Source organism: Curcuma longa, chromosome 11 (assembly GCF_044706935.1).
Source record: "Curcuma longa cultivar G26 ecotype Majalengka, Jawa Barat chromosome 11, ITB_CL_G26_1.1, whole genome shotgun sequence".
NCBI lineage: Eukaryota > Viridiplantae > Streptophyta > Magnoliopsida > Zingiberales > Zingiberaceae > Curcuma > Curcuma longa.
The window spans coordinates 21,955,237-21,980,346 of NC_133871.1; the positions used below are offsets into that span (position 1 = coordinate 21,955,237).

Here is a 25,110-nt window from a genome sequence, read left to right on the forward strand (position 1 = left end):
ATATATGCAGCCTGTAACGCAAGGTATTTTTAACGCCTCTTTGCATTATAATCCCACTTGTTCTCTTATCTTGAGTTAGGGTTTTGCGCCGCTCCGACCGCGAGGCGATTGATCCATGGATCCTTCCTCCAAGAAGCGGAAGGCCGACGAGAACGGCAACCTCGCTACTGCAATCCCTCTAGCGGAGCTCTCTCACGATGACGTCCGTAAGATCATCGATGCCTTCTCTCTCGAACAGCTCCGCGACGTCGTCGCTGCCGCTGTGTGCCGTGGTGAACCCGGGATCCTTGCCGATGTGCGCGCAATCGCCGACCGCGACCAGAGCCAGCGCAAACTCTTCATCCGCGGCCTCGGCCTGGATACCACCACTGACGTTGTCCGCTCCCTCTTCTCCGCCTACGGCGAGATCGAGGAGGCCGCTGTCATAGTCGATAGAAACAGTGGGAAGAGCAAGGGCTATGGATTCATCACCTTCCGTCACGTCGACGGTGCTCTTCTCGCCCTCAAGGAGCCCTCAAAGAAGATTGATGGCCGAATGACCGTCACCCAGCTCGCTTCTGCTGGGAACACGGGATCCGGTGCCGCTCCTTCTGTCGACGTCTCTCTTCGCAAGATCTACGTGGCGAACGTTCCTGTTGAAATGCCCTCGGATCGCTTGCTTGCTTATTTTTCCCAATATGGAGAGATCGAGGAGGGGCCATTAGGGTTTGACAAGCTGACTGGGAAATTCAAGGGCTTTGCTCTTTTTGTTTACAAGACGGCAGAAGGAGCAAGGTATTCTCTTGTGGAGCCTATCAAAAACGTCGACGGGCATAACTTGGTCTGCAAGCTCGCTATTGAGGGGAAGAAAGGGAAACCGGGCGCCTCAGCCCCAGGTGTTGCAGCTGTTGGTGGGATGCCAGGCCAGCCTTTGGGTACTGGTGCTGATGTGGGCCCGGATGGGTTTGGATCGGGCGTGCAAAGTTCGCTCGCAAGCCAGTATGCTGGCACTGGTGGTCGTTATGGTTCATATGCTGGGTACTCTGGTAGTGGTCTGCCTGTTGCTGCTGGAGTGAGTCTCCCTCATAATTTGAACTCATCTTTGCCAACATCAATTGGTGCAGTCGCCCCAGGGCTGTCAGTTGGAAATCAGATGCCTTCCTCGCATGGAGGTGGAAGTTATGGTGGAGGTTTGGGTGGTCCGCTTGGGTCATCTTCTCAGTATGGTGCTCCTGGTTCTGGTGGTTATGGAGGTTATGGTATAGGTTCATATCGTGCGCCTCCAAACTCCAGTGGAACACCTTCAGGTGGTTATCCTGATGGTGGGCTCTATAACCTATCATCATCAGCATACCAGAGCCAGAATCAGCAGCCAACAGGTTCATCTCCTGGGCAGAGACTTCCCGGTGGAGGGGTTTATCCAAATGCCCCACATTACTATTAAGGTAATATATTGCCTCTAACACTACCTTTAGTTTATTGTCTCTTTTAATTTACTTTGATTTCGTCCTTTTATTTGCTATTTTTATTATTCACAGTCCTTGTCTTCTGCTATCGTTCGTGGTATTACTAACCCTATTATCTTGGGCTTGATTTTAGTACCACTTGTGCAATCTTTAGACAATTTATCCCCGAAAGTTACTAAGTAAGCCTAACTTGCTAAAGACCCACACGACAGAAGTTAAGAGATTGAGAGTGCTTGCTTCAAAAACCGTACACTGAATGCATCTAGTTAACTAAGTCTAATCATGCATTTAGGTTTTGATGAATTAATAAAATTTATGTTGATTCAATGGCTTATTTGTTAAATTATAAATAATGGACAGGGAATGAGAAGAATGATTAGGGTGGGAAAGGAAATGGAATTAAGATTCCATTATAGCATTACTCTTATGTTACAGGCATCTTAAGAGATTGAGATAAAACCGTACATCGAATGCATCTAGTTAACTAAGTCTAATCATGCAAGTTTTGAGAACTAATAAAATTTAGAATGGTTAAATTATTAATAGGGTGGAAAGGGAAATGGAATTAAGATTCCATTATAGCATTACTCTTATGTTACAGGCATCTCAAACAAATGAAAGCAATTACATTTCTTTACTCTCTGTGTCTGTCAGTCTGGATAAAGTTTAAGGCATACACATTTTATCTCGTGTGCTATTTTTTGCTCATCTAGATCATGTTGCAGAGTGAATTTTTTTAACTATTATTCTTATGATGGTTTGGTTGCTACCATTGGATTTGAGATTCAATTAGAGTTGAAAATGGGTTTTTTATAATTCCAAGTTGAATTTTAATTTTGTATCTAAGATATTGTTGACCACCTAGTTAAGTCATTGGTTCTGTCCTTAATTTGTATTTCAATGAGATTATATACTAGGTCACATGTTTCTTTGTTTTCCTAATGTTGTAATTTTATACTGTGCAACATACTATATGAATAACATACATCATGAATGCTTTAGTCCTTTTACTAAAAGTTAGTCATTGTATTTTCATTGATAGGAATGTTCGTTGAGTTAGTGAAATGGTTGTTTTTTTCATGAATTGCGCTAAAATGTCTCTTTTTCTTCTAGGTTCTTATTTAATTCTAACCACAGTGTTGATATGGCTGCACGATTATGTTATTTGCCTTAGAAATGTTTCTTATCATTTTGTATGTTTATTTTTATTGTTCATTTTAAGTTAGATTTTGTCTCTGTGTGCTTGGTTCATAAACTAGGCATGTCTACTTCCATCTTGATTAGTTTGTCTCTGTTAATGGTCAGTTTTGTTTGTCTTGTCGTTGTCATTAATATTCTATATATGGGTAGATTTCATCATATGAGTTATTTTTATGAAGAGTTAAAGAATAAGATCTATTCCAGTGCAGAATATGTGGTGTGGGATTTGTCTTGTCTTGTTGTTGTCTTGCCGGTGTCACTGATATTCTAGATATGTGGCGTGGGATTTGCTAAGCTGGCCAGTGCAGAATGTTTGATTAGTAGAAAAAGATATGATGGTGTGAGTAGCTATCATATAGGATGCCTATTGTATATATGATTGTAAAAGTAAATAAATCCTTGCCGAACCTCAAAAGTTCTTAGCTTTTCTGCTAGGTGTGGGTATTGTTTAGTTTTCCAATTTAATGATGAAAACCAATAGCAAATCAAAATATTTCAGTTTCAAAAATCCAAACTAAAACTGAACTGAATTAATTTTGGGTTTGGTTTGAAACCATTACTTAAAGAATAAATATAGATTAATAAAAAACCAATTAGAAACTAGTTTCCAAATAACAATCTTATTGTGTTTCATGATAAAAGTTATTATAATTTAAAGCTAATGTTGACCATGGAACATACAAAGTAAATTAAGATAAGAAAACCATGGTAATTACCACACTGACCACACTGGTTTATCTACATATACTTATATAACGTTATAAAAATTTTAACAGTTCATTGCAGGTTTAAGTGTTGCTACAAGTTCAATTTGAAACCAAACTGAATCCCATAAATTTACCTAGTATCCAGACAAAAACCAAAGTGATATACTCAAAAATAAAAAATTCAGTTAGTATTGGTTTAGTGCAGTTTGGTTGGTTTATGGTTTTCTCTACTCTCTGCTGCTTGCTTTCTCTTATTTAGCCTTTCTTTTTACATTTTGTTGGTATCTGTTATATTACCTGTAGCAGGACTTTGCCTTCTTTGGTTGGTCTTAATATACAAACATATGTAAATAAAATAAAAAATGTATTAAAAAGTCACTTGGCATGAATCTAAGCACTGGTCAGGCACTGAGATGTCTGGACCTCGGCTTGCTCTCCTTGGTGGCATGTATGCAGGCTTGGGTGACACATATAACATTGATAAACAACATTAAAATGTCTATAACAGTTCCATCAACCTTTTGCATATCATCTTCGATCAAGACATCTCTATCTTTCTATATAAAATTTCATCTAACTACTTCTGATCTGCTTACTTGACTAGTTTTGTTTTAGCTGTTGACATATCCGAATAACCATTTGTTTTGCTTGTTTCATATTTTGAATTCAATGTATTATGAAATCTACTTGCTCAACTTTTTGGTTTAAGCTTGAAACAAATTTGTTTACTTTCAGCATTTGTATTTTTCTTCTGCTTTCTTGAATTAATTTTCGGGCATAATTTTCTCAACTTTTAGTTCCCTAGCTCCCTGTCTATTCACATTAGATTCTGGGACCTCATAGCATGCTCATGATAGTGCAATTTTTTTTTAATCCTTTTATGTTTTAATCCATAGGGTGGAAACCTCCCCAACAACTTCTTAATATATATAGTATCTGAATTTTACAATGGAATTTATTTATTTATTTTGTACATTTAAGTCGTCTATATGGCTTTTAGTTTTTTGGGTTGTTGAAATTTTGATTCTTTGTCCATACACAGTTTTATCTTTAATTTCAGTCTGTGTGGTTTTATGGTATTTGAATATCATGCCGACTAAAAAGGTTCATAAACATATTTCTTCAATTTTTGCACGTGATTCTGGAAGAATTTCTTTGGCGTTTTGTTGTTTTACTTGTGTTTTCCTTGCGTTCTGGTGGTTTTATTTGGAATTATTACTACATTTGTTTGTACATCTTTTACTCGTTGGGTTGTTGACATCTGATTCTTTGTACATGCATCACTTTTATCTTCAGTTATGTTGTTCATTGAATTTGGTTCACTATGGTCTTTCATATTTTAATATCATATCAATGAGGTTCATAAACATATCTGTTCATTTTTGGCATGTGATTCTGGATGCTGTTCTTTGGTTTTGGTTGTTCATAAACAAGGAATGAACTTTATGTTATGTATGAATTCTAGTGCTGAGAAACTAGTGGCTTGAATATTTGCTTGTTGTGTTGCCAAATATTGTTCGTGAAACTTAGCTTCATTTGATATTGCTGCTGTTTGATGAATATGTTTTTTGATGGATGTGTCGTCAGGTGTATGGCAACTTGGAGCATTGATTTGAATGGTTGTGCCGAATTCAGATTTGTTGTCTGCTTTGATGCATGGTTTCAAAGTTTTGTGGCTTCTCTGCTCCTCTGCTCTGGAATGCTCTTTCTTTTCAGAATGTTAGCTATTGAGATATAATAGATCTAGCTAAGGATATAGTACTTTGAAGTTCTATGAATGTTGAAGTTCTATAATTATCTTTGTATTCCGACTATGTTTACTTAGAATGGAATTTGATGCTTGTCTTAAATTTTAATTTTTGGTGCTTGCTTTATCTCCTTGAAATGGTTCTTTCTCATACTCTTTCTTTATGCAGTATGTGCATGCTTAGATTCTGTTTTTGTTTATTTTTTCCTGTTTCTTTGGCTACTTCCTAATTTGCTTCCTGAGTACTGTAAATATCTGGTTTTCTGCAAATTGGTTGCAAGAATACTTAAGTGTATTTTCAAATGCTGGTTTGAAATGTTTACAAAGTGGCTTGTGATGTTTGTATGCTGCATTGTTGTTCAAAATATCTTTCCGAGAAAGGGCAACTCAATCCTTGGTCATAATGAAATTGTGCCAATGTGCTAGCACATGGACACTTGCCACTTGCATTGGCTAGGATGATGGAGCTTAGAATAATTGGCTTACCTTTTCAAATCCATAGACAGGACATGCTACTTGCATTGGCTAGGAGAACTGAGCTGAGAAGAATTGGCTTACCTTTTCAGATACATAGACAAGACAGTACCAAGTGGCAGACAATTCTGGCCTCTTCTTTTGCTCTCTGCTAAACTCACTGAAGCCTCGTGGCCTTACTCAGGCTTTATCATTCTTTTGCAAGAATCCTCGAGTAGCATGCTATTCTACTCTCCCTTCTACCCTCAGCTCCTGGCGTGGCTTATGGAACCTTCAACGCTTTGTGCCCTGGCCTCCTAATGTTTCTAATCTAGACCTTGTTCTACATGTTGCTCAGTGGACAGTGCCATAAGCTGCACGTCAAACTGGATTTTTTTTTTCCATTTTATCCACTCATTTTTTTATTTATCTATACACAGAAATTTTTAGTTTACAAATGCTACTCCCATGATTGTAATTGCATTTTCATTTTTGGTTTGGATTTTGTCATTTATTCTATATATGTTGAAATTCAAGATGTTTTAGGCTTTTTAGTTATTTTGGTTTGGATTATGTCATTTATTCTATATATGGTGGCATTCATGACGTTTTAGTTTTTTAATCATTAGTACTTTGCTTTCATGCTTGTTGTATTGAAACATGATGATGTTCAATCTGCTTTGGAATTTTTTTTTTGTTAACTTTTGATATGCTGTTATGAAATATGAATGAACCTCAAGAGTGTTATATTCGGTGGTTACGATTGTTTCTTGCTTCATTGCCTGCTCCTTTCATCTGTTTTGTGCTTTGGAAGTTCTGCTAGCATTCTCCCCGTTTTATTTGTTTGTGTTTAGCTAGCCGATACACTAGATTCACTTAAGAGCTTATCACTTGTAATTGTAGTCCATGTGAGTAGAAGTTTAGTAGTTTTTTTTGCTTGGATTTTGAGTTGGTTTGTAAAAATGATCTTATCACTTGTAATTGTAGCGACTCTAACTCCTTTTTGTCGACTTCTGATGTTGGAGATTGTTTGTCAAACGTTCTCATTGCGTGCAACTTAACTGGTTTCCCAACCTTTGCAACAGTGGGCCTGTAAGCTATTTGCTGTTTTATAGGATGTTTGTCTATGCGCATGTTGTTACATGCATGTGGAGGCTGCAAAAGTGGGTTTTGAGTGTCCTTAATGCAAATTCCGTACCTATATTTGATAAGGATATCCTAAATTTTTTCCTCCAAGTTTCTTGTGCTTTTCCACATCACAAATTTGGGAATGAACCGTGGTAATGGATTGATGTTAGGAATGCACTGCTGCTAATAGACACATGCTCCATTCTTTTCTGCTATTTTCAAGGCGGCATTAATAATTTAAATGATGAAAAGTGAAATTCTGATTTTTTTTGTATGTAAAATCATACCTTAGAAAGATGTAAAGCAAATCTAAGAGGTGAAGATGATGCTCTTCTTCAATGAACATCCTTTTATGTTATGATGTATTAAAACAACAGCATATGATTGTGTAGTGTTTTATCATGCTAGTTGTCTTCCCAATAACAGTGGAGATATCTAATATATTTAACGCCTAGATGATCCTACGTTGCAACTGATTTTCATGTGAACCAATAACACCATATAACAGAATTGTATTGGTTCAGAATGAGATGTAAAGCATCTGTCTAATTTTATGATTACCAGTTCATTATAATCCATTGTTTCCCAGCTTGATGTGAATTTAACCATAACCAAGTAAACATCAGGATTGGATTGGATAAAACTTTGTTTGCAGCTTTTGGGAGCTTGTGAAGAGCAATGCCTTGTGAAGCAATTTGGTAATGGCACTGCCGAGGTGCAGTTCCGCAAGGAGCCCAACAACCTCCGAAATGTGTTTTCCTACTGGTAAATTAATTGACCTTTCTTCTGATTACCACTTTACTGCATTTTGTTACTTTTCGCTCTTTATCTGAATTTAACTAATATTAAACTGAGTAAATATCAGGATCGGCAAACAAGTTGCTAGTTATTATTCAGCCAGGAGACCAGGATCTTGCAGTTTTTCACACAACTAAGATGTAGAAGCGGAATAAGCCCTCTAGCTTGCACCAGCAAACTCTTGCGAATAAATAGAGTTGTTTTCGACAACCTACGATATTCCAAAATTGTTTGGAATTCACTGTTGTAGATCATTATGATTATACAATTTTGTGCGAACTGCAAAATAATTTTTTCCCTGAAGAAAAAATTCTAAAAAATTGCAATTTAGTTGGTAATATAATCAAATATTTAATACTTGTGGTGCATGAGACTTTTGAAGCCTACGATATCAATAAAAGCTAATCTGTTAGTTTATTTTCTCTCGCGTTTTAAGTCTATTGTCTGATTCCGCTGGTCTGATTGATTAAATTTGTTTGTATTTTTTTTTTCTTTTTTCACAGACCAAGTGATCAATAGATCGCTCAGTTATTTTGCAATTCTTCTAATTTTCTTTTCGTTTTCTTGTGATTATTCTTCTATCATTTGCTGTCTCTTCCTATGAGAATTTGAGTTTTTAGTGTTTTCCCTTTGTTCTAACTGCGTCTCAGTGTTTAAGGCTATTGTCCTAGTGTTTTCCCCTTGTTCTAACGTTTTTAAATTCTATTAGTGGTTTGAAGGTTGTATTTTCTAAGACATCACTGACGAAATATTTATACCACCGCACATTACTTCTGATATCTTGATTTTTATCAATCATTATTCAGCAAGGCATTTAGCATATTAATCAAGCATAATGTTTATGCGGGAAAATTGCACCGTGAAACATGTGCACCTTCATCGGAAGAAGACACGTTCCACGAGGCTAACAAACCACAGACCGTAAGCAACAACGAGAACCTTTCACCTCTAATGGAAGAACATTTAGGGGCAAGTTTAAATTGAAACAGGGTCAATATTGAAACTCTCGTACATGTACATAGCAGAATTATACAATTACGGGACCTATAAGATAATGCATAAGTTTGAACTCATTTCAAGAGCAAATTGAACTTGATTGCTGTATTGATCATGGGTCATGCTGCTGCCTCTCTTCCTGAATTGATCGGAAAATCCTTGCCGCTGACTCGGTAGCAGACCTAGCATTGTGAGGCACGACCTTAATAACGCGTGCTTGGCTATCCATGCTAGCTGCCGGAGCAGCAGGCAAGCTAGGGACTTGGCATCTATTTTCTGGTTTTGCCTTCTCAGAGGGACTGCTTGCTGTACTTCCTTGCAACCCACTGTTCTTAGATACCTGATACTTCCGGGGATCGCCAACAAGTGCATCCTTCCTCGGATGATGGAGCATATTATGTGAGCCTCGCTTTACATGGGAACCAGACAGATTGCTAGCCTGCTCAGCTGCAGAACTTGTGATGATTGGGTTGGAAGGTGGGAGGCTGTAAGGGATGGGAAAATAGGGAGATGGCATTGTGGGCTGTCCAGGCAGAACCATGTTTGGCGGCCCAAGAGGATTGCAACCTCCATAAAGAGGAGGCGGCAAGAAGCCACCAGGAGGTGGACAATGTCCGGAGTAGGGTTTGTAAACGAGCCCTTCTGATGGTGACATAACTGGAACTAACCATTGGTTTGCCGAGGGAGGAAAACACCAAGGGTTTGTCTTCTGATCAGTAGAAATTCGCACAGCTGAAGGCATAACAGAGTGTGCTCTGATATTTGGGACTTGATCTTGAGGACCCCTTTTGGAGAACTGGAGAACTTGGACTCCAGATCTTCCATCCTCCATTGGCTGCTCCACTGACTGTGAATTTATGTTGTATTGAAGTGATTTAGTATCGTGCGGAGTTTTTGCTGAAGGTTTGCTCAAATAAGGATTATTGGCTTCAAGAAGTAAATGAGGAGATGCAGCTATCAACTTCTGAACCTGTTTCAGGTAGAATATTATGGATGGTCCGTTTATAAACTAAGCGCAAAAGATGATCAATAAACAGCACAGGCTGCTAAAGCTGACCTTTATTAATCTGTGAAGCTCAGAAACTTGTATTCCAAACACCCTTTGCTGACTGAAATGATAAAGGCACAATTGCAATTGAAGCAAAAGATACAACGATAAACTCACCAAAATGATATAGCAAAATTAAAAAAGTATTGTGGACACAGAATAAAAGTCCAATCATCAATATCAAAGTGGAAGTAATGACTTTTGAAGCTTAAATTGATTCTTGTATCATCTTCACAGTTCACCAACATTAAGAAACGTATAAAAGGTGCACTTGGTTATGGCATAGCTCCTTGTTATTTGCAGTGAACAAAAAATATTTGACAACTTTATTTCCCTAGGCAGTCTTGTATCTATTGAGATTAATGCAAGGACATACAATTCAAAGTTTTCACAAACCCATGCATCTTTCAAGACAACTTCATCTATTTACAACTTAACATAGAATGGACTAATTCATTGAATATGTAACTATAGTAAAATGAGGAATCAGTTCTAATAAATATGATAGCTAGCAACCTGTTTATTAACCTGTGCCAATCTGATCGTACACAAAATTAAGCTAAAGAATCATAGATTTAGAGTCAATCTAGTTATACAGGGCATAAGAGATTAGCAAATAACAATCGCATCCACACATCATATCAGAAAAGAAAATAGCTATTTACACCCAAGATATGCTTGTACTCCTGTTTTATACTTGAATTGCATAAAGAGTTGATTCTTAATGCAGTATTTATGTCTGTGTGGAATTTATCAATATTTTAAAAGGAATTTCATATGACATCTGAATGTGGAGAAACTGCCACACTACGTTTCGTATGCCCACTTAAGTATGTGCAATTATACTTGACTTAAAATTTTTAATTGACTTAAACCAAGGCTAATTTATTAGCTCAATCCAACTTGACACCACAGTAATAGACTAGTGAAAAAGATGATCGGTTAGTTTTTCATTTAATTAAATCCAGACATAAAGAAGAACAAAATGAGATGAGATGACTAAAGACGTGTTAATGGAAGATGACAGCACAAAATCGTGTAAGGTTTTGCATATTAGTGATTGTTAAAACAATATTTGATAATTTCACTGATAATAAGTTTTAAATATGTTATTTAGTTTTTATTTTGATAAAGCTTTTGCAATTATTTAAATATTATAATTGTTAATTATTTTTAATAATAATCATATAAGATCTGCACATGTGCTAGCATAGTGCATATGCACTGCGGCAATCCAAATGGATACCACCTACGCATGCTTTTTGTGAAACAGTGTAAGTCTTTTCAAGGGATGAACTAGCTTCATGCATTAATTTCTCCTCAAGGCCATGATTTTAATTGGGATATAATGAGCTTATCAGCATGAAGACGCATTTTATTAGCAAAAGGGTATTAACTAAATTATGAACTAGGCATGCTAATTCTACCAAAAACGAGTATATCTCCATGGTTGTCACAAAATTCCATGACTACTAAAAAATGATAGATCCATCTGCATGGTTGCTAATGATGAATTTTTGGCCAGAGGTTGAACAAATCTCATTGGATGAATAGCAAGTTGACTCATTAATTGAATTGTATTGGAGAAGACAAACCCATTGTAAAGACGCTTAAATAGCACCTATTATGATTCACAGGGTGACGGGGTGACAGTTTGACAGGGGAGGGGTATCTAACTTATTCAGGATGGATCACAAGCACAAGTTTGGTTGCATAGATAATCAGACTATGTTATCACTTCAACCACTGAATATATATATATATATATATATATATATATATATATATATATATATATATATATACAGACACATTCATATTTCAGTTAAATGTAATCCATATGACCAAATTGAATGAAGTTTTTTTTTTCATGATCAAGAGGGGCTTAAACACCTAAATGGATCATTTCACATCATATAAATTGGATTTCACTAATGATCTGGAAAGATAAACACCAAATTCACCAATTAGCAAAGTAAATTCCAATGGAGAATATGGATACCCAAAATATAGTATCGATAAAGAAAGTCATAATAATGTGCACGTTGAGCAAATAGTAACAAAAAAATGGTATACATACTTGACAATAGCTCTTCGGGCCTTAAAAAAGTGCTTTGTGCCAATTACTGCCATAATATCATCTGGGGAAATATCCAAGCTTGATTCTGTCCCTGCCATTGAGGGTTCATATGCATCATCAGCATCTTGCCTCACTGCATCATTGAATACCAGTGACCCTTTTTTCTTTGGATTATCCTCATTAAAGCAGTTGCCAGACAAATTGGAAGTTCTAGGACTTTTTGTAGGTGACAATTTGAGATATGGCTCGCTTTTGTCCTCTGAAGATTTTCCACCATTACAAATAGCAATGCCATTCAAAGTATGAGAATTGGTTAGATTGCCATTTTCTTGACATAATCCCGTTTTCTCATTCATAAATTTCTCAACTAAATGAACATTATTTGTGTCAGTTCTAACTACAGAATCTTTTGAACTGTTTCGTAGGTCAGTGATTTCATTGCATGGAGACTTTTGTTTGGTTTCCTTTGTTTTTTCAATTGGTGAAGTTTCTTTAAGAACTCTGATATGAGTACTATGAGAACTAACTTCTGCAATATATGTTTCTTCCAAATGTTTCTCATCCAAATTATGGCCTTGATATGAAGACTTATCAGATGTAAGACTCTTCTGTAGTTTGTGCGAAATGGAGGTAGTTAACATTGGACTTGTCGTATGTGCATCCTTTTTCAAGAATGCAACAGTTTCCAACTGATCAAAGGTACGAACGACAGTATCCTCTGCATCGTCTAAAACTTTCTCACAAGAATTTTTCATACTAGAGTCTTCTTGTCTCTGTGATCTATATTCAGCAGCTAATCCTGTGCCAAATAGATTCTCAGAACTTACTTGCTTAATGGGTTTCCTGTACAATTCCATCCTTTTCCCAACCAGATTCGTTCCATCAGATGTTCCAGCCTTTTCTGCAGAATGAACGGGCATTTGAGAGGTCATTTGAAAAGGAGAAAGCATCTTCCTCTGCTGACCGCATCCCTAAAAGATAAATGCTAGTTAACAATCAACAATGTTGTTGAGAGCCAAAGTATACAATGATCAATGTTTGACATATTCTGAAAATACAAGGAACAAGAGAAAAAGGTTCAACTTTATACCATAGATTGGAAACAATTATGGAAAGTAAGATTTTTGGCATTCTCCAAAAGGGAGAAAATATCTCACTAAATTGAGAGAAAGATTTCTTTGCAGCTTCAAGATCAATTTTGTTGTTTAAGATATACTATCTACTAATCAAATTCTTTGGTTAACCTAATACCTATATTAATATGATATGACCTTGGAACACCAATGAAAAGTCTCAAGAATAAGAGAGGCGAGAACAAGAAATTAACCAAGTAGGAAGACATAGGCTCTCCCGGCTCTAAGAGGCGACCCTAACAATGAAAAGTGTAGGCACTAGCTAAGATACTCGAGCTCGTCATTTGTCCCCATTGTATCCATGTCAGATATTGACACTAGGCAACCACACTGAGAGCGGACACCCTATGTCCTTGTTGATCATGTGTAACACTTTTCGAGAATAGTCATTGGATGCACACGCATGTTGGGTACTCAAACCCGAATCTTACTAACACATGGCTCTAGAAGGGAGGGTGAGGACTGCTTAATCAGAGTTGCTGCAAGATATAGAACTTCATCAGTGTTGATGATTTATCAAGTTGGCAGCAGGAAGATCTCTTTGATGGATGAGATGAATGCATGGTGCCAACTGTGGTAAGCTCGTCGAAAGATTGCAAAAGTTGGGTGTTACAAGGTAGCAACAAACTTGTATGCATGAGGAAAAAATACGAGGCAAATGAGCACCTGTTACACAAATAAGGATCGGTCTCCCATGGTGGCTTTATGAAGATCTTGATTCTGAGATGAGAAGCAATCCAAGACTTGCAGTGAGATGAAGCCATCAAGTGCTCTTGTTGTTTTGCAAAACTCACACGTGTGTTTGGAACCAAAGTTAAACAACTTCGCTTAGACGAGAACAAAAACCTTGAGCAACATGGGATTTTGGTGCCTTGGCATGCTTACTGACATCCATAACAATGGCAAGCACAGCAACAAGAAAATTAAATGGAAGAGTTTATAATGTCTTATAACAATCAAGTGTAAATATACACCTATGATTGGTTGGCCCAAATATCAGTTTTAGGTTCATAGTTGGTATGGTTTAAATAGTGATCAGTTTAGACTGGTCCTAGCTAAACTTATTATATGTGAGTGCATATGAGAAGAAAACTCATGATTTTTTATTACTGATGTAAGGATGTTTATTCTTCTCCCTTCCTATTCATTCAAGAATAACATAATCCAAGGAAATTGATATCCTCCCTCCCTCATGGTGTCATGATAATCATCCGTGAAGGCAAGGTCATTATCCTCCTTTTAGTTATCATGGAATAAGTTTGTAGTTCGTTTAGATCATGAAGAATGAGAGCATGCTATTTGACAATGTGCATAGACATTAATTGCCATGTGAAATTTCCAACACGATAAATTTTAAAATCATATGCAATTATTAGTTTCTTCTCAAGCAATGAGTTCATTTTGAACAAATGTGAAAATTCCAGCTGCATTCATTTCAGCTTCTAATGGAAACAATCTAATTAGTTTCCAGCATTACACAAATGCGTAATTTAATCAAGGAAACACACACAGGAATAGATGCATCATAGCAGGAAGATAAGCAGTTCAACAAACAGAACAAGCTAGAAGGTGGCTAAAAGCCAAAGTTGTTCCAACCTGACTCGAGGAAAGGGAAGGGACCGAATTGTCGAAGTGGGAAGGAGGAAATGGCATGGCGGATGAGCTCGAGTTGAACCTTTGAGAAGGGATGCTGAGCTGCTCGTATAACGCCATTTTATTCCTCGGGGGCGCCTTAGGACCCCCTTTAAGAGTGTCATTAACATGGAGCCTCGGAAAGAGAGGCCCCATGACCTTATCCTCCTCCACCCCTTTCATAGCACTCGATTCCCCCAAATCTTATACACCCAATAAACCTTGCTGAATCAACGCATCCCCTTCAGCGAAACCCTAGCTAACCGACTGTGAAGAAGCAATCGCCAACAATAGCTGCGAACAGCTGCAGATAGACAACCAATCTCCCAACAAAACCTGCTAATTCCTGTCAAGAAAAATCCCAACTTTTGGACAGCACGCGTCAGTGGAGAAGGTAAAGAGTACCTTAAGCATCAAATCTGGTAGCAAAAATCCACATTGGCGCGACGCGATCCGAAGGGGTGGGGAAGCGTAAGCCGTGACGCGATCCGAAGGGGAGAGACGAGAGAGTACTCTCACTGGTGAGGTCCGGGAAAGCAAGAATCCGGAAAGGGTAAAAACGATAACGGCATGAATCAACAACTCTCGCAGGTCGAGCTGCGGCGTGGTGTTCGTATTCTGGATCTTCGGCTCTGCTAATGGAAGAAGGGACAGCCAGGCAAGGTGAGCGAGGTAAATTTGAAAATTACAAATAATAAATTTAAATTATATAATAATATTAATATGATGGATAAATCTATTCCATATTTAATTCAGTGACAATTACTTAAAAAATAAAATGATAAAGAAATGAAAATTTCTCAAAAATATCTTTCATTAATATATTTCATTTTACGGCTTAAAAATATATTTTAAAGTAAATTTTAAAATGTCAAATACAAAAAATAGTAAAGTTATAAGTGTATTCCGCATTTTTCCATCGCTTCGTTCTCGGGTCAAGGGTTCCGTTTGGGGTTCGCCCTCTGCCACCGCCGTCGGCACCTCCTTTTCCTCGTCTGTCTCACCCATCCCTTCTCCGGTCGTCGGCGCAAGCTTCTCGACGACTCATGGCTTGGAGGCGCGTCCTCGCGAAGGTATCATCTAAGGTTCTATGCGGATTGACTTTCCTCGTTGTATCCGAGGGTTGTTCCAGATTTTTTTTCTATTTTCTTTTTTTTGGGATCCTCTTGGCCCTTTTTGGGTTTATTGTGATTGCATCTCTAGATTAGGGCTCCCCTTTTTTTAGATCGAAGAGATTCCAGAATGTTAAGGGTACTTTGTTTTGGATGTTTAACTGTTCGGGTCAAGTGCCTTATATTATAGATCAACTGGTTGTTGGTTGGGGCTTTTGACAACTGAAGGTGTCTTACAACTTATGTCTCGTTCCTCTTGTGTGGCTTTCTGCAGGAGTAGCTTTATTCTCTTTTTGATGGAGGAGAAAATCCTAATCGGGAATAGATATCGGTTTCTGACCTTGAAGCAGTAGGGAAACTAACAGGATTGACTTTAGTTACTATCATGGACTCCTAATCTTCAAGTCTGTTGCCTTAATGTTTTTAATCCAACACTCTGGACTAGGACCTAGTTAGACATTAATAGATTGTTTTATTTTGCCTTATGATGCTTCAGCATATGCTGTTCAGTTGAACTAACAGTTTCTGTTAAATTACTCTAGTATATCGTTGTGACTTCTTTTTCCATGGTTTTTTAAGCATTCTCTGCTGTGCGTCAATTAGAATGTTTTGTTGCTATTGTTTCTCGTGCTGTATCATAAAAGTTGATTCTATGCTGACACCATTCATATCCTAGGTGGATAATATTAGGTATGTGTTTGTGTTTTTATTTTTTTCTTATAATCTTGGTTGTTGCTGGTTGCAACAGCTTGGAAAACAACAATTGTTGGGGCGTTCACATTTTTATGGAAGATCTCATTCTCATCGTGTGGTAGACAAGATTGAAGCTGGTATTGGTATGTGGTTCATATTGCCTTATTTAAATCCAGGAGAAATCTTAGTACAATCTGATGATTCTCCGTTTATTTTTTAAATGTTGGCTTAGAAGCATAGCGCTGCAATAACTAGGTACTGGACTATTCAAAAAGGAACCAGTACTTGCTCTCTTATCTGTCCCTCTACAAGCTAGTTGTCTCTCTCTGTTTTTACTAATGAATTGACCTTCTCAAAGAGTCAATTCATTGAAAAACCTCAACCACTATCAAGATCATGATTCAGGCCCAGGTGCAATTGTTGAATTCACATATATAGAGGCTGAGATTTTGTTCCTGGTTGAATCATTAGTCAAGTGTTAGAATTTGCTCATGCAATTCAATGCTTTTCTTTCCTTCCCTTTGAACAGTCCCCACATGCAAACCTAATATTCTCATCTATTTTCCCTTGCAAACCCTAATTCTTCTTTTCTTTTTCAGTTTCCATGCAATATCATCATCCATGCAAGTTATGGTCTATCCTTTTATTGTCTTCTCTCTCCTTCTTTCTTGTTCCTCTCCCACACTGTCTCCCTTTCCATCTATGTTCCCTCTCCTCTCTCCAAATCATCTTTCTTGTAGTGCTTCTCCTCTCCCACTTTTTGTCTCCCTTTCCATCTATGTTCTGTTTTCTCTCTATGCTTTCTTTTTATTTTTGATGAATAGAAATCATCTTCCTTGTGCTTCTTCCTGAAATTTAATTAACCTCATTGTGTCCTGACACACCATAGACCTCCTTTTTATTGAATTTTTCTTCCTTTGATCTTCCTCTTTACACTCTCACCCTTAACAATTACTCTATGCACTTTGAACGTGCAGAAATGCAACTTATGACAAAATAAACATACAAGGACAGACGCTCGGACTGTAAATTAGCATATTCTCAAGTTAGAAAATTAAATTTATGGTTAAATAAGTTGACAAATTAAATAAGAAAACAATAAAATCAAATTTTCCCACTGTGCAATTGAACATGAATGCTGTTATGGAACAATTTGAACTCATCAATGAACGATGAGAATTTACTGCGTTACTTCTTTAGAATAATTATCATGTAGTGTACTTCTGTTCCTAGTGTTGACACATCTCCTGTATTAGCTTATTAGCTCAGAAGAACTATTAGTATCGTGGCAAATATTAATCTCAGTTTAGTGCCAAGTAATAAACAAAGAAATTAACTCTCTAAGCTGATGAGCTTTCAAATTGTGAATAAATAGAAAAGTACACATGTAAATGGAAGTTTTAATTGATTTGCCAATTTTTAAACTGATGTTTTGGTTCTTAAATCATGATGTTCATTTTGTTCAATTTCCTCTTTTGGCTTCTATAGGTAACAAAAGTGGGTTATGATTTGTGAGTTTAAATCCTGTTAGGCATCATGTCGATGCTAATTGTTCTCTAAAGGGGTCAACTTAGTGAGAGGTTAATCTAAGGTTGCATTATGAAGGGAAATGACATAATTTGCATTAATTGACTACCCAAAAAAGATCAATTATCAAACAATTCAAATTATTCCCAAACAGTTAAAATTGAATTCGAAATTCAAAATTTAAATTTATTCCCAATCTACATTATTTGCTTTCATGAGATTGTAAGAATGACCACTTTAAGAAAACAATTGCAGTCAACCTTGTGCCTTAGGTGGCTTATTGACAAAACATAATTTGACATGCACAGATTTTGGCAATTTCCTAAAAAAATTGTTGGAGCAATATATACACAGGATTTCTTCCAAGCATAATCGATCTTAATCATAATATCTGAATGCAAAGACATAGTTTACTTCATCAGATGTTTTGTTTGATTTTGTAAACTAGACTACTTGGCTGAACTACCATGGCTGTGAACCAATTGGCCAACACTATCTTATGCTTCTCACTCATAAGGCATTCTAGCCAATTGTTTACTCTTGGATAAAATTGAAAATTAAAAATCAAAGGGCAGAAAGCTAGGGGCACAATATAGCTTCAGCTGTGTCAGATGCAAATGGATGGTTTTATCTGATCGTAAATATTTCTCATGTTGGTTATCCGTATGATACTAATACCAGTAAAGACCTATGAAGTAGAATATCTTCAACTTTATTCCTTATACAATTTGAATTGTAGTATTTCAGTTGTAAGTTAACTTGCTATTTTCAGTTACATTTCTGAGTTTTTTTTTCTGTCATTTTCGTCTTGCAGATGACCGAATTGGAAACTTCCATGAAAGGTTCCAGTCGAGTTATGCGGGAAATTTTGCTCGAAGAGTAAGGGATACTGATGGTATGAATGATGTAGCATTGCTTAAAGAGATATACAAAAATGATCCAGAAAGAGTTATTAGACTCTTTGAAAGTCAGCCATCACTGCACTCAAACCCTTCTGCACTTGCTGAGTATGTTAAGGCATTAGTGAAAGTTGATAGGTTGGACCAAAGTACATTGCTGGAAACTTTACAAAGAGGTAATAAGAATAATAATACCCAGTTAGTATTACCATTATTATATTTATATCTGATCAACAAGAATTAAAAAAATATATATTGGAAGTAAATTTGCAAGCTTGCCCAGTTAAGTCATTGACGAACACAAGTGTGAGCATGATATAGACTTCATAAAGTTCAACTGATGGTTAAGATCTGTGTAGCAGGCTTTGAATAGTTAGGACTAAAGAGTCTTAGACATCTGGAATCTATCATTCAACAAGGAGATATTGATGAATATATCATTAATATGAAAAGGTAAAAGTTGTTAAAATTGAAACAAGCTTTTGAAGTCATCTGTGATCACCTACTGACAATTTAGACAAAAAGAAAACTTTTATAAGATTGTGTTATAATTATCCATACTTTATGAGACAGTGTTAGATAAGAAGGACAGAACATGTATAATAAATTTCTAAGACAAGAGTGCAATGGCTAATATTCAGATTGCCCAGAAGCAGTTGGGATAGAAGACAAGACAATAAAAGAAAATTCAAGAAAAGAAAAAATGAAAATATTGTTATCTGATAGAAATTAGGTGTAGCTTCAATATAATTAAATTGTAAAAATCCAAAAATGCATTAAGATGGTATGAATATGTTCATAGACAACAAACAGCTTCTATAATTTCACAAGATGAACCAATTAGAAGATGAGAGGAATATAGAGTGATCAGAAAAGTCATTCTACTTATCATATTTACAAGTGATTAAAAAAACTAAATATGTTATATAGTCTTGCAAAAATTCAATGAGATAAATTTTAACTAACCAACCCTAATGAGTCAAAATTCATGGCTTATTGTAATGGAGTTTCTTTTGTCTCTTCACCTTCCCACTAACTTTAATAAAATCAACTCATCTAATGGAATTTAAAGAGCATCCTTGAACATGTTTGTACTGTGTTTACCTATTTTCCCATTATTTTATCACCTACCACAGCTACATCTAACTCAGCATTCAGAGTATATTATGAAATCCATCATAAACTATTATTCCAACAAAATGATTCTAAAATAAGTTACTTTGAACATAAATGGTGGTATCTTGCAAATTGGGCAACTGCTGATCAACAAATATAGGTATATAGGTTGTATTTGACTAGCTAAGCTATCATAAAAACATAATCTTAAACTTTAAATGTGCTCTAAAGGCCAATACTCTATAATTGCAGCTGCATGAATGGAATAATGAACAATTTGAGCAGCACCAAGTAAAGTTGAAGGTATAAAATGTCACTTGATACTGACCTTGCAGCAGCAATTCCATGTCCAAATTCATGAACGCCAACTGACAACATTGTTGAAATGATCATACAGCTAGCATCAAGGATTGATATACTCCCAGGAAACTACATTCATATATATTTTTAACAATTATTCATCGATCCATTTGCTAGGAAATTTTTTATAAAAGTAACACTAACCAAAAAAGTGGTTCCAAACAACCATCTCTGTAAAAGACCATTAACTCCAGAAGTCCTTAGAGGAAGAGTGAGAGCATCAGTTGAATCCCACAAAAGCATCTGGTCATACAAGAATGGATATATGAAATGTCAAATAGCCAATATGTGACAATGAGAGAATAATGAAATAAAGAAAATAAAAAATTCTTTCTGATGATACAAATTAAGAATGAATCCAAATGACGAACATAGTAATTGCAAAAGGAACAAAACATCTGACAAGCAACAAATATAAAACAATAGAAGCAAGATCCAAATAAGACAGGAAGTTCGACTAATTGTTCTGGGATACGCTAGACTTTAGTGGAAACCTTAAAATCTAAATCTCTAACTGTTAAACTTGTGCATCCTATTAATAGTGTGATGGACTCCAAAGCTTACCAAACCAGTTGTAGTTATCATCCATTCTGCTGCTATCTATAGTAGTAGGATTTCAACTATTAAGATGCAGGATCACAGAAGTAGCAATTCCAAGACTACAGTGACATAAATTATTTAATAGAAAGCAAGCAATTTAAAATTTATAAGATTCTTATAAGGTCAACCTCCTAAGTTCACATATCACTAAAATCTTAATAATCTGTAATCACCCCCAAATTGTAGAAGATTAAAACATACGGATCCATTGCAAATAACATCTCCAGATCACAGATAACACCCGCATTTTTACATTCATTTTTGAATAATAAGGAACTTTACTGACCAATGAAACTCCAGTCAGAGTGACCAAGCTGAAAGCAGCGCCCACTGTAAACCACATCTTTATGAATCTATACAGCCATAAGTTAGAATTAGAATTTACAACCGGAGATTTGTCATTGATGTAAAAGCAAACTGCTTAGAAGAAAAACTAGTCATGTTACAATGTACTATAACAGCAAAAAAAAAATCTCATTTAATAACTGTTAAAAAAGCTAACTCTTCTTTAGATTATTGACGCAATTGTTCTCAGTTCCATTAATTAAGAACAATAAGTCGGAAAGAAACAAAATCTGACAAAGTCAACCATAGGCTCAATACTCCAGTAATCACACCTTGAAAGCAAAGTATAAACTCAGACATGACTAAAAAATCGGCCATACCTGGAGTACCGGCGACCAAGAGAAAACAATGCTTCATTGAATGTATGAATCTTGAAATCGCAATACCTAGATACCATGGGCAAGTAATATGCCATAAGGTAAAGCGCAGGTCGCAGAGCATTAAACAAATTGTTCTAGGAAAAAAAAAACTGCTTGGCAATATATTAACAAGGGAAGAAACAACTATCGCACGCGTAGCAAACCGAAGGCGAGACAAAAAAAAAAAGGTGAATATACCAGCAGGAGACGGCGTTGCGGGTAGAGCTGCTATGAAGCGGAAGGACGGTCTGTGGCCGACCTCGCCTCCTGGGCCGCTTGATGGCCATAAATATTATCAGGCGAAGCAGCAGAGAGGACGGGGAAAGGTCGCCACCGCCGTCGCCGGATTGGAGGCCGCCGCTGTGAGACCTTCGAGTGTCGACCGTATCATCGATGGTTAAGTCTCGAACCTTCCATTTTAACGGGCCAGCCAAATTGGGTCGGGCTTAGTACTTATCTCCGAAATAGATAGAAAGATTTAATCGCAGCATTAATGTACAGTTGGCATTTATATGGTGAACATTCCCATGTTGCGGATGCTCTTAGAACATTCTCATGATTGAATTTATTATTAATTTACTGAAGTGGAAAATATTATTATTAGAATATAATCAAAATCTCAAATATAAAAAAGATCCTAAAATTATAAGATAAAAAAACTTTTTGGGTTGAGCTCAAAAATAAAAATACGAGGACTTGAAAAGATATATATGAATTTCATCAAATCTAATAATGATATTAGAATAGGTTTATGTGGTGCCATGTAAGGATCCTCATAAAGAAATGATTAAAAGCTCATAATAAGGGGGTCGTTAAAATCGTTGAAACTATTAGGAAGGGCTCTAGTGGTTCTTTACTTGAAGAATAGATTGTTGGGATACAATCAAAATTTCATATTAAAAATACATAAAAAAAATCCTTAGGTTATAAGATGGAGATATCTATATTGGTATAAGGTTATATATGTATTCCATCAGATCTAACCCTCGGTATAATATCCTCCTCCATAATAATTAATTATAATTTTTTAATTTATCTATATATAATCGTAGGACTGTTGGATTAGACTTTCTATAAAAAGACATCGAGGACCGGGCTGGACTTTCTATAAAAAGACATCGAGGACCTGCACGTGACCGGACCATGCGCGTGGTCCTACTACCAAGTCTACTAACTTATATACGCAAGAATCTAACTCTCTACGACAAGATCCAGCGTGGATCACACTTGGATTCCGGCTCCTCGTGAGGTTTTGCTCGCACTAGTCTTCGCATCTGTATTTTTTAAGATTTTTGTCTGGAAATCCACCGACAACGTCCTCAGTCTGGTCAGAGAATCTGTGAAGCCAAAATTTTATGGAAACCTCCTTTCCAAATCCATTCGTTACGACTTCGTCAACGTATATTATTAGTAGATATCAATTTTGCCATCTATTTCCCTCTTCCTCCATAAAAAGAGGCTTGAACAAGTCAATGCTTCTTCCTTCCTTCTTCTCTGTTATAAATCCAATCGCCGGAGGAAGGCGATCGAAGAGGATAAAGTGAAAGAGGGGAGGAGGCAAGACCCCTTTTTCCACCACATTCTATAATTTCTCTCTTCTTACTCCTCTCCCGTTCCTGTTCATTTATATCGAATTTTCTCAAATTCAACACGATCAAAATGCCGGTCTCTAAAGCTTCAAAGCAAGGCCGCGCCGCCGATCCTTTTGATTCCGATTCCGATGGCGAATTATATAAACCTCCTTCCAAGGATGCAAAAAACAGGTACAAGAATGATTTCGCCGACTCGGGAGGGTTCGATAACCAATCCGTGCAGGAACTGGAGAAATACGCCGCTTACAAGGCCGAAGAAACGACGAGCAAAGTTAACGATTGTCTCAAGATCGCAGAGATCATAAAGGAAGATGCATCCAACACGCTCACCATGCTGCATCAACAAGGAGACCAGATCAAGCGAACGCATGAAACTTGCGTCACCATCGATAAGGATCTTAGTCGAGTATGTCTTAGCTCCTCTTTCCATCCAACCTCCTTCCTTCTCATCGCCGTCGATCATCAGACTGTTGGAATGATCGTTTTGTAGGGCGAGTCGCTGCTAGGGAGTCTCGGGGGCTTTTTCTCGATGCCATGGAAGCCAAAAAAGACCAAAGAGATCAAGGGCCCTGAAGTCACAGCAGGTACTTCAGCACTTGAATTCCAACTTTGAATTCTTTTAGTCGATCTTTGTTTGCTCTTGAGTTGGCAGTTCCATGCTCAGATAATCCATCGAAGGCGAGCAAGGAACAACGAGACAAGTTAGGCTTGCCTGCCAATGGAAAGGGACAAAAACCACGAGAGTATGCTGAACCCACATCGGCAATGGACAAAGTCCAGGTTTGTGGTTTCACTCGATTCCACATGAAAGAGGCTAGCTCTCCTCTGGATTAACAGGTCTGTCTTTGTTGTAGATTGAAAAGGCTAAACAAGACGATGGGCTTGATGATTTAAGCGATGTCCTGGGGCAGTTGAAGGGCATGGCTGTCGACATGGGTTCTGAGATCGAAAGGTCAGAGTTCTTCTTCTTCTTCTTCTTCTTGTTCCTGTCCCAAGCTTTTTTGTTTGCTAATGGAGTGAGCATGCCACAGACAAAACAAGGCTTTGGATGGGTTGCAGGATGATGTGGATGAGCTCAATGCTCGAGTGAAAGGAGCTAATCAACGTGCTCGAAAGATACTAGGGAAATAGGTTTCAAATGTTAGTCTACCTATTCAAGCAAATTCATTTGTTCATTATTATTCTTCTTTTTTCCTGAAGATTGCTGTATGATCTTGAACTTGAGCCTGAGTTCTTTTGTGTTGGTGTGTGATAACATCTCGTTTTGCGTCATTGTAATGCTTTTCCTTGTGTAATCTATTTTTGCAGTTTGATGTTTCAAATGCTGATTCGATATCGATTGAAAACAGAGCTTAGAGGGGAAAAGAATAATAGTTTGAAAAAATGGATGAATTGAAATGTTTATGAATGAAAATTTGGACCTTATAGATAATTAAGAAGCAAGGTATAAAAGGATGGATGGCGTGGGGATCGAAGGGTAGGAGCTCCCCCTTCCCTAAACTCGCCGACCGACTCGCCTTCCCACTCGGGCTCCGACTCGGCCCTCACCCGGCACACCAGCATCGCTCGCCGCTCTTCGCGAAGGTTCGGATCACTCCCTCGCACCCCGGCGTCGCCCACGGAGGCCGACGGGTGGCGGCAGTAGAAGCGCATCATCTGGTTCCCGTCGGCCTTGAAGCGGGCGACGCTTCTGGGTGGGTTGTGGACGCGGAATACTGTCTCGACCTCGCCGGGGGCTAAGCTGGAGGCGAAGATGACTTAGACGACGCGGTGGGAGGGGTGGCCGCGGGAGAGATCGAGAAACGCCTGGATGGGACGGGGAGCGGAGGCCGGTGGATCAGGGGAATCAGAAGCGTTGTGTTCAGATTTAGGTTTAGGCAAATCGGGCTCGCCGGGGACGTCGGCGTCGGTGGAGTCGGCGCAGGAGAGAAATGGCGGGATGAACCTCGATTGGTGCTTCTTGCCGGAGGCATAGGAAGAGGACGACGGCGCTGGGGGTTGGGCGACGACATCGTCGCCGGCGTTGGCCTTCAGCTCAGGAATTTCACCCACGGCGTCGGCATTCAAGAGGAGGGCGAGGTCACACGGTAAGCTCTGTTCTGGGCCTTGTACTATTTATTGGAGGCCCAATAAGTTACCA

General features: G+C 37.6%; 5 protein-coding genes across 9 annotated transcripts in view; 3 read left to right on the plus strand and 2 right to left on the minus strand.

Annotated features, from left to right (window-relative positions):
* The window catches only part of LOC141836910 (membrane-bound transcription factor site-2 protease homolog), a 29,757-nt gene extending 8,032 nt beyond the window's left edge, over positions 1–21,725 (minus strand). For 2 of the 3 annotated variants that reach the window (XM_074724376.1, XM_074724375.1), the window contains exons 1-5: positions 21,577–21,725; positions 21,340–21,405; positions 20,961–21,027; positions 20,219–20,317; positions 20,043–20,143 (exon numbers count right to left, since the gene is read on the minus strand). In XM_074724376.1, the coding sequence (XP_074580477.1) occupies positions 20,043–20,143; positions 20,219–20,317; positions 20,961–21,027; positions 21,340–21,405; positions 21,577–21,665 (422 nt within the window). In that variant the 5' untranslated portion in view covers positions 21,666–21,725. Of the gene's footprint in view, positions 1–20,042; positions 20,144–20,218; positions 20,318–20,960; positions 21,028–21,339; positions 21,407–21,576 lie in introns of those variants that run through there. The other variant, XM_074724377.1, reaches the window with a different exon arrangement.
* On the plus strand, positions 34–7,448 carry LOC141836911 (UBP1-associated protein 2C-like). Of its 3 annotated transcripts, none has more exons than XM_074724380.1 (2): positions 34–1,424; positions 7,336–7,448. In XM_074724380.1, the coding sequence occupies exon 1, from the start codon at positions 116–118 to the stop codon at positions 1,421–1,423; it is 1,308 nt and encodes a 435-aa protein (XP_074580481.1). In that variant the 5' UTR covers positions 34–115; the 3' UTR covers position 1,424; positions 7,336–7,448. The 3 variants fall into 3 exon arrangements, with proteins under 3 accessions (XP_074580481.1, XP_074580480.1, XP_074580479.1); XM_074724379.1 differs by having other exon boundaries at positions 7,307–7,393; XM_074724378.1 differs by lacking the exon at positions 7,336–7,448 and adding an exon at positions 4,940–5,226.
* Positions 8,453–14,550, minus strand: LOC141836909 (ELF3-like protein 2). The gene is made up of 4 exons (XM_074724374.1): positions 14,332–14,550; positions 11,603–12,573; positions 9,532–9,583; positions 8,453–9,444 (listed from the first exon to the last, which is right to left on the minus strand). The coding sequence occupies exons 1-4, from the start codon at positions 14,548–14,550 to the stop codon at positions 8,587–8,589; spliced, it is 2,100 nt and encodes a 699-aa protein (XP_074580475.1). The 3' UTR covers positions 8,453–8,586.
* Positions 15,285–19,974, plus strand: LOC141839501 (ATP-dependent zinc metalloprotease FTSH 5, mitochondrial-like). Its single transcript, XM_074727250.1, has 4 exons — positions 15,285–15,440; positions 16,228–16,315; positions 18,514–18,774; positions 19,967–19,974. Exons 1-4 carry the CDS (start codon positions 15,414–15,416, stop codon positions 19,972–19,974), a joined length of 384 nt encoding a protein of 127 aa, XP_074583351.1. The 5' UTR covers positions 15,285–15,413.
* Positions 21,726–23,037: 1,312 nt separating the features above from the next.
* On the plus strand, positions 23,038–24,101 carry LOC141841792 (putative SNAP25 homologous protein SNAP30). Its single transcript, XM_074729985.1, has 5 exons — positions 23,038–23,376; positions 23,461–23,554; positions 23,635–23,750; positions 23,825–23,922; positions 24,002–24,101. The coding sequence occupies exons 1-5, from the start codon at positions 23,038–23,040 to the stop codon at positions 24,099–24,101; spliced, it is 747 nt and encodes a 248-aa protein (XP_074586086.1).
* The last annotated feature ends 1,009 nt before the right edge of the window (positions 24,102–25,110 follow it).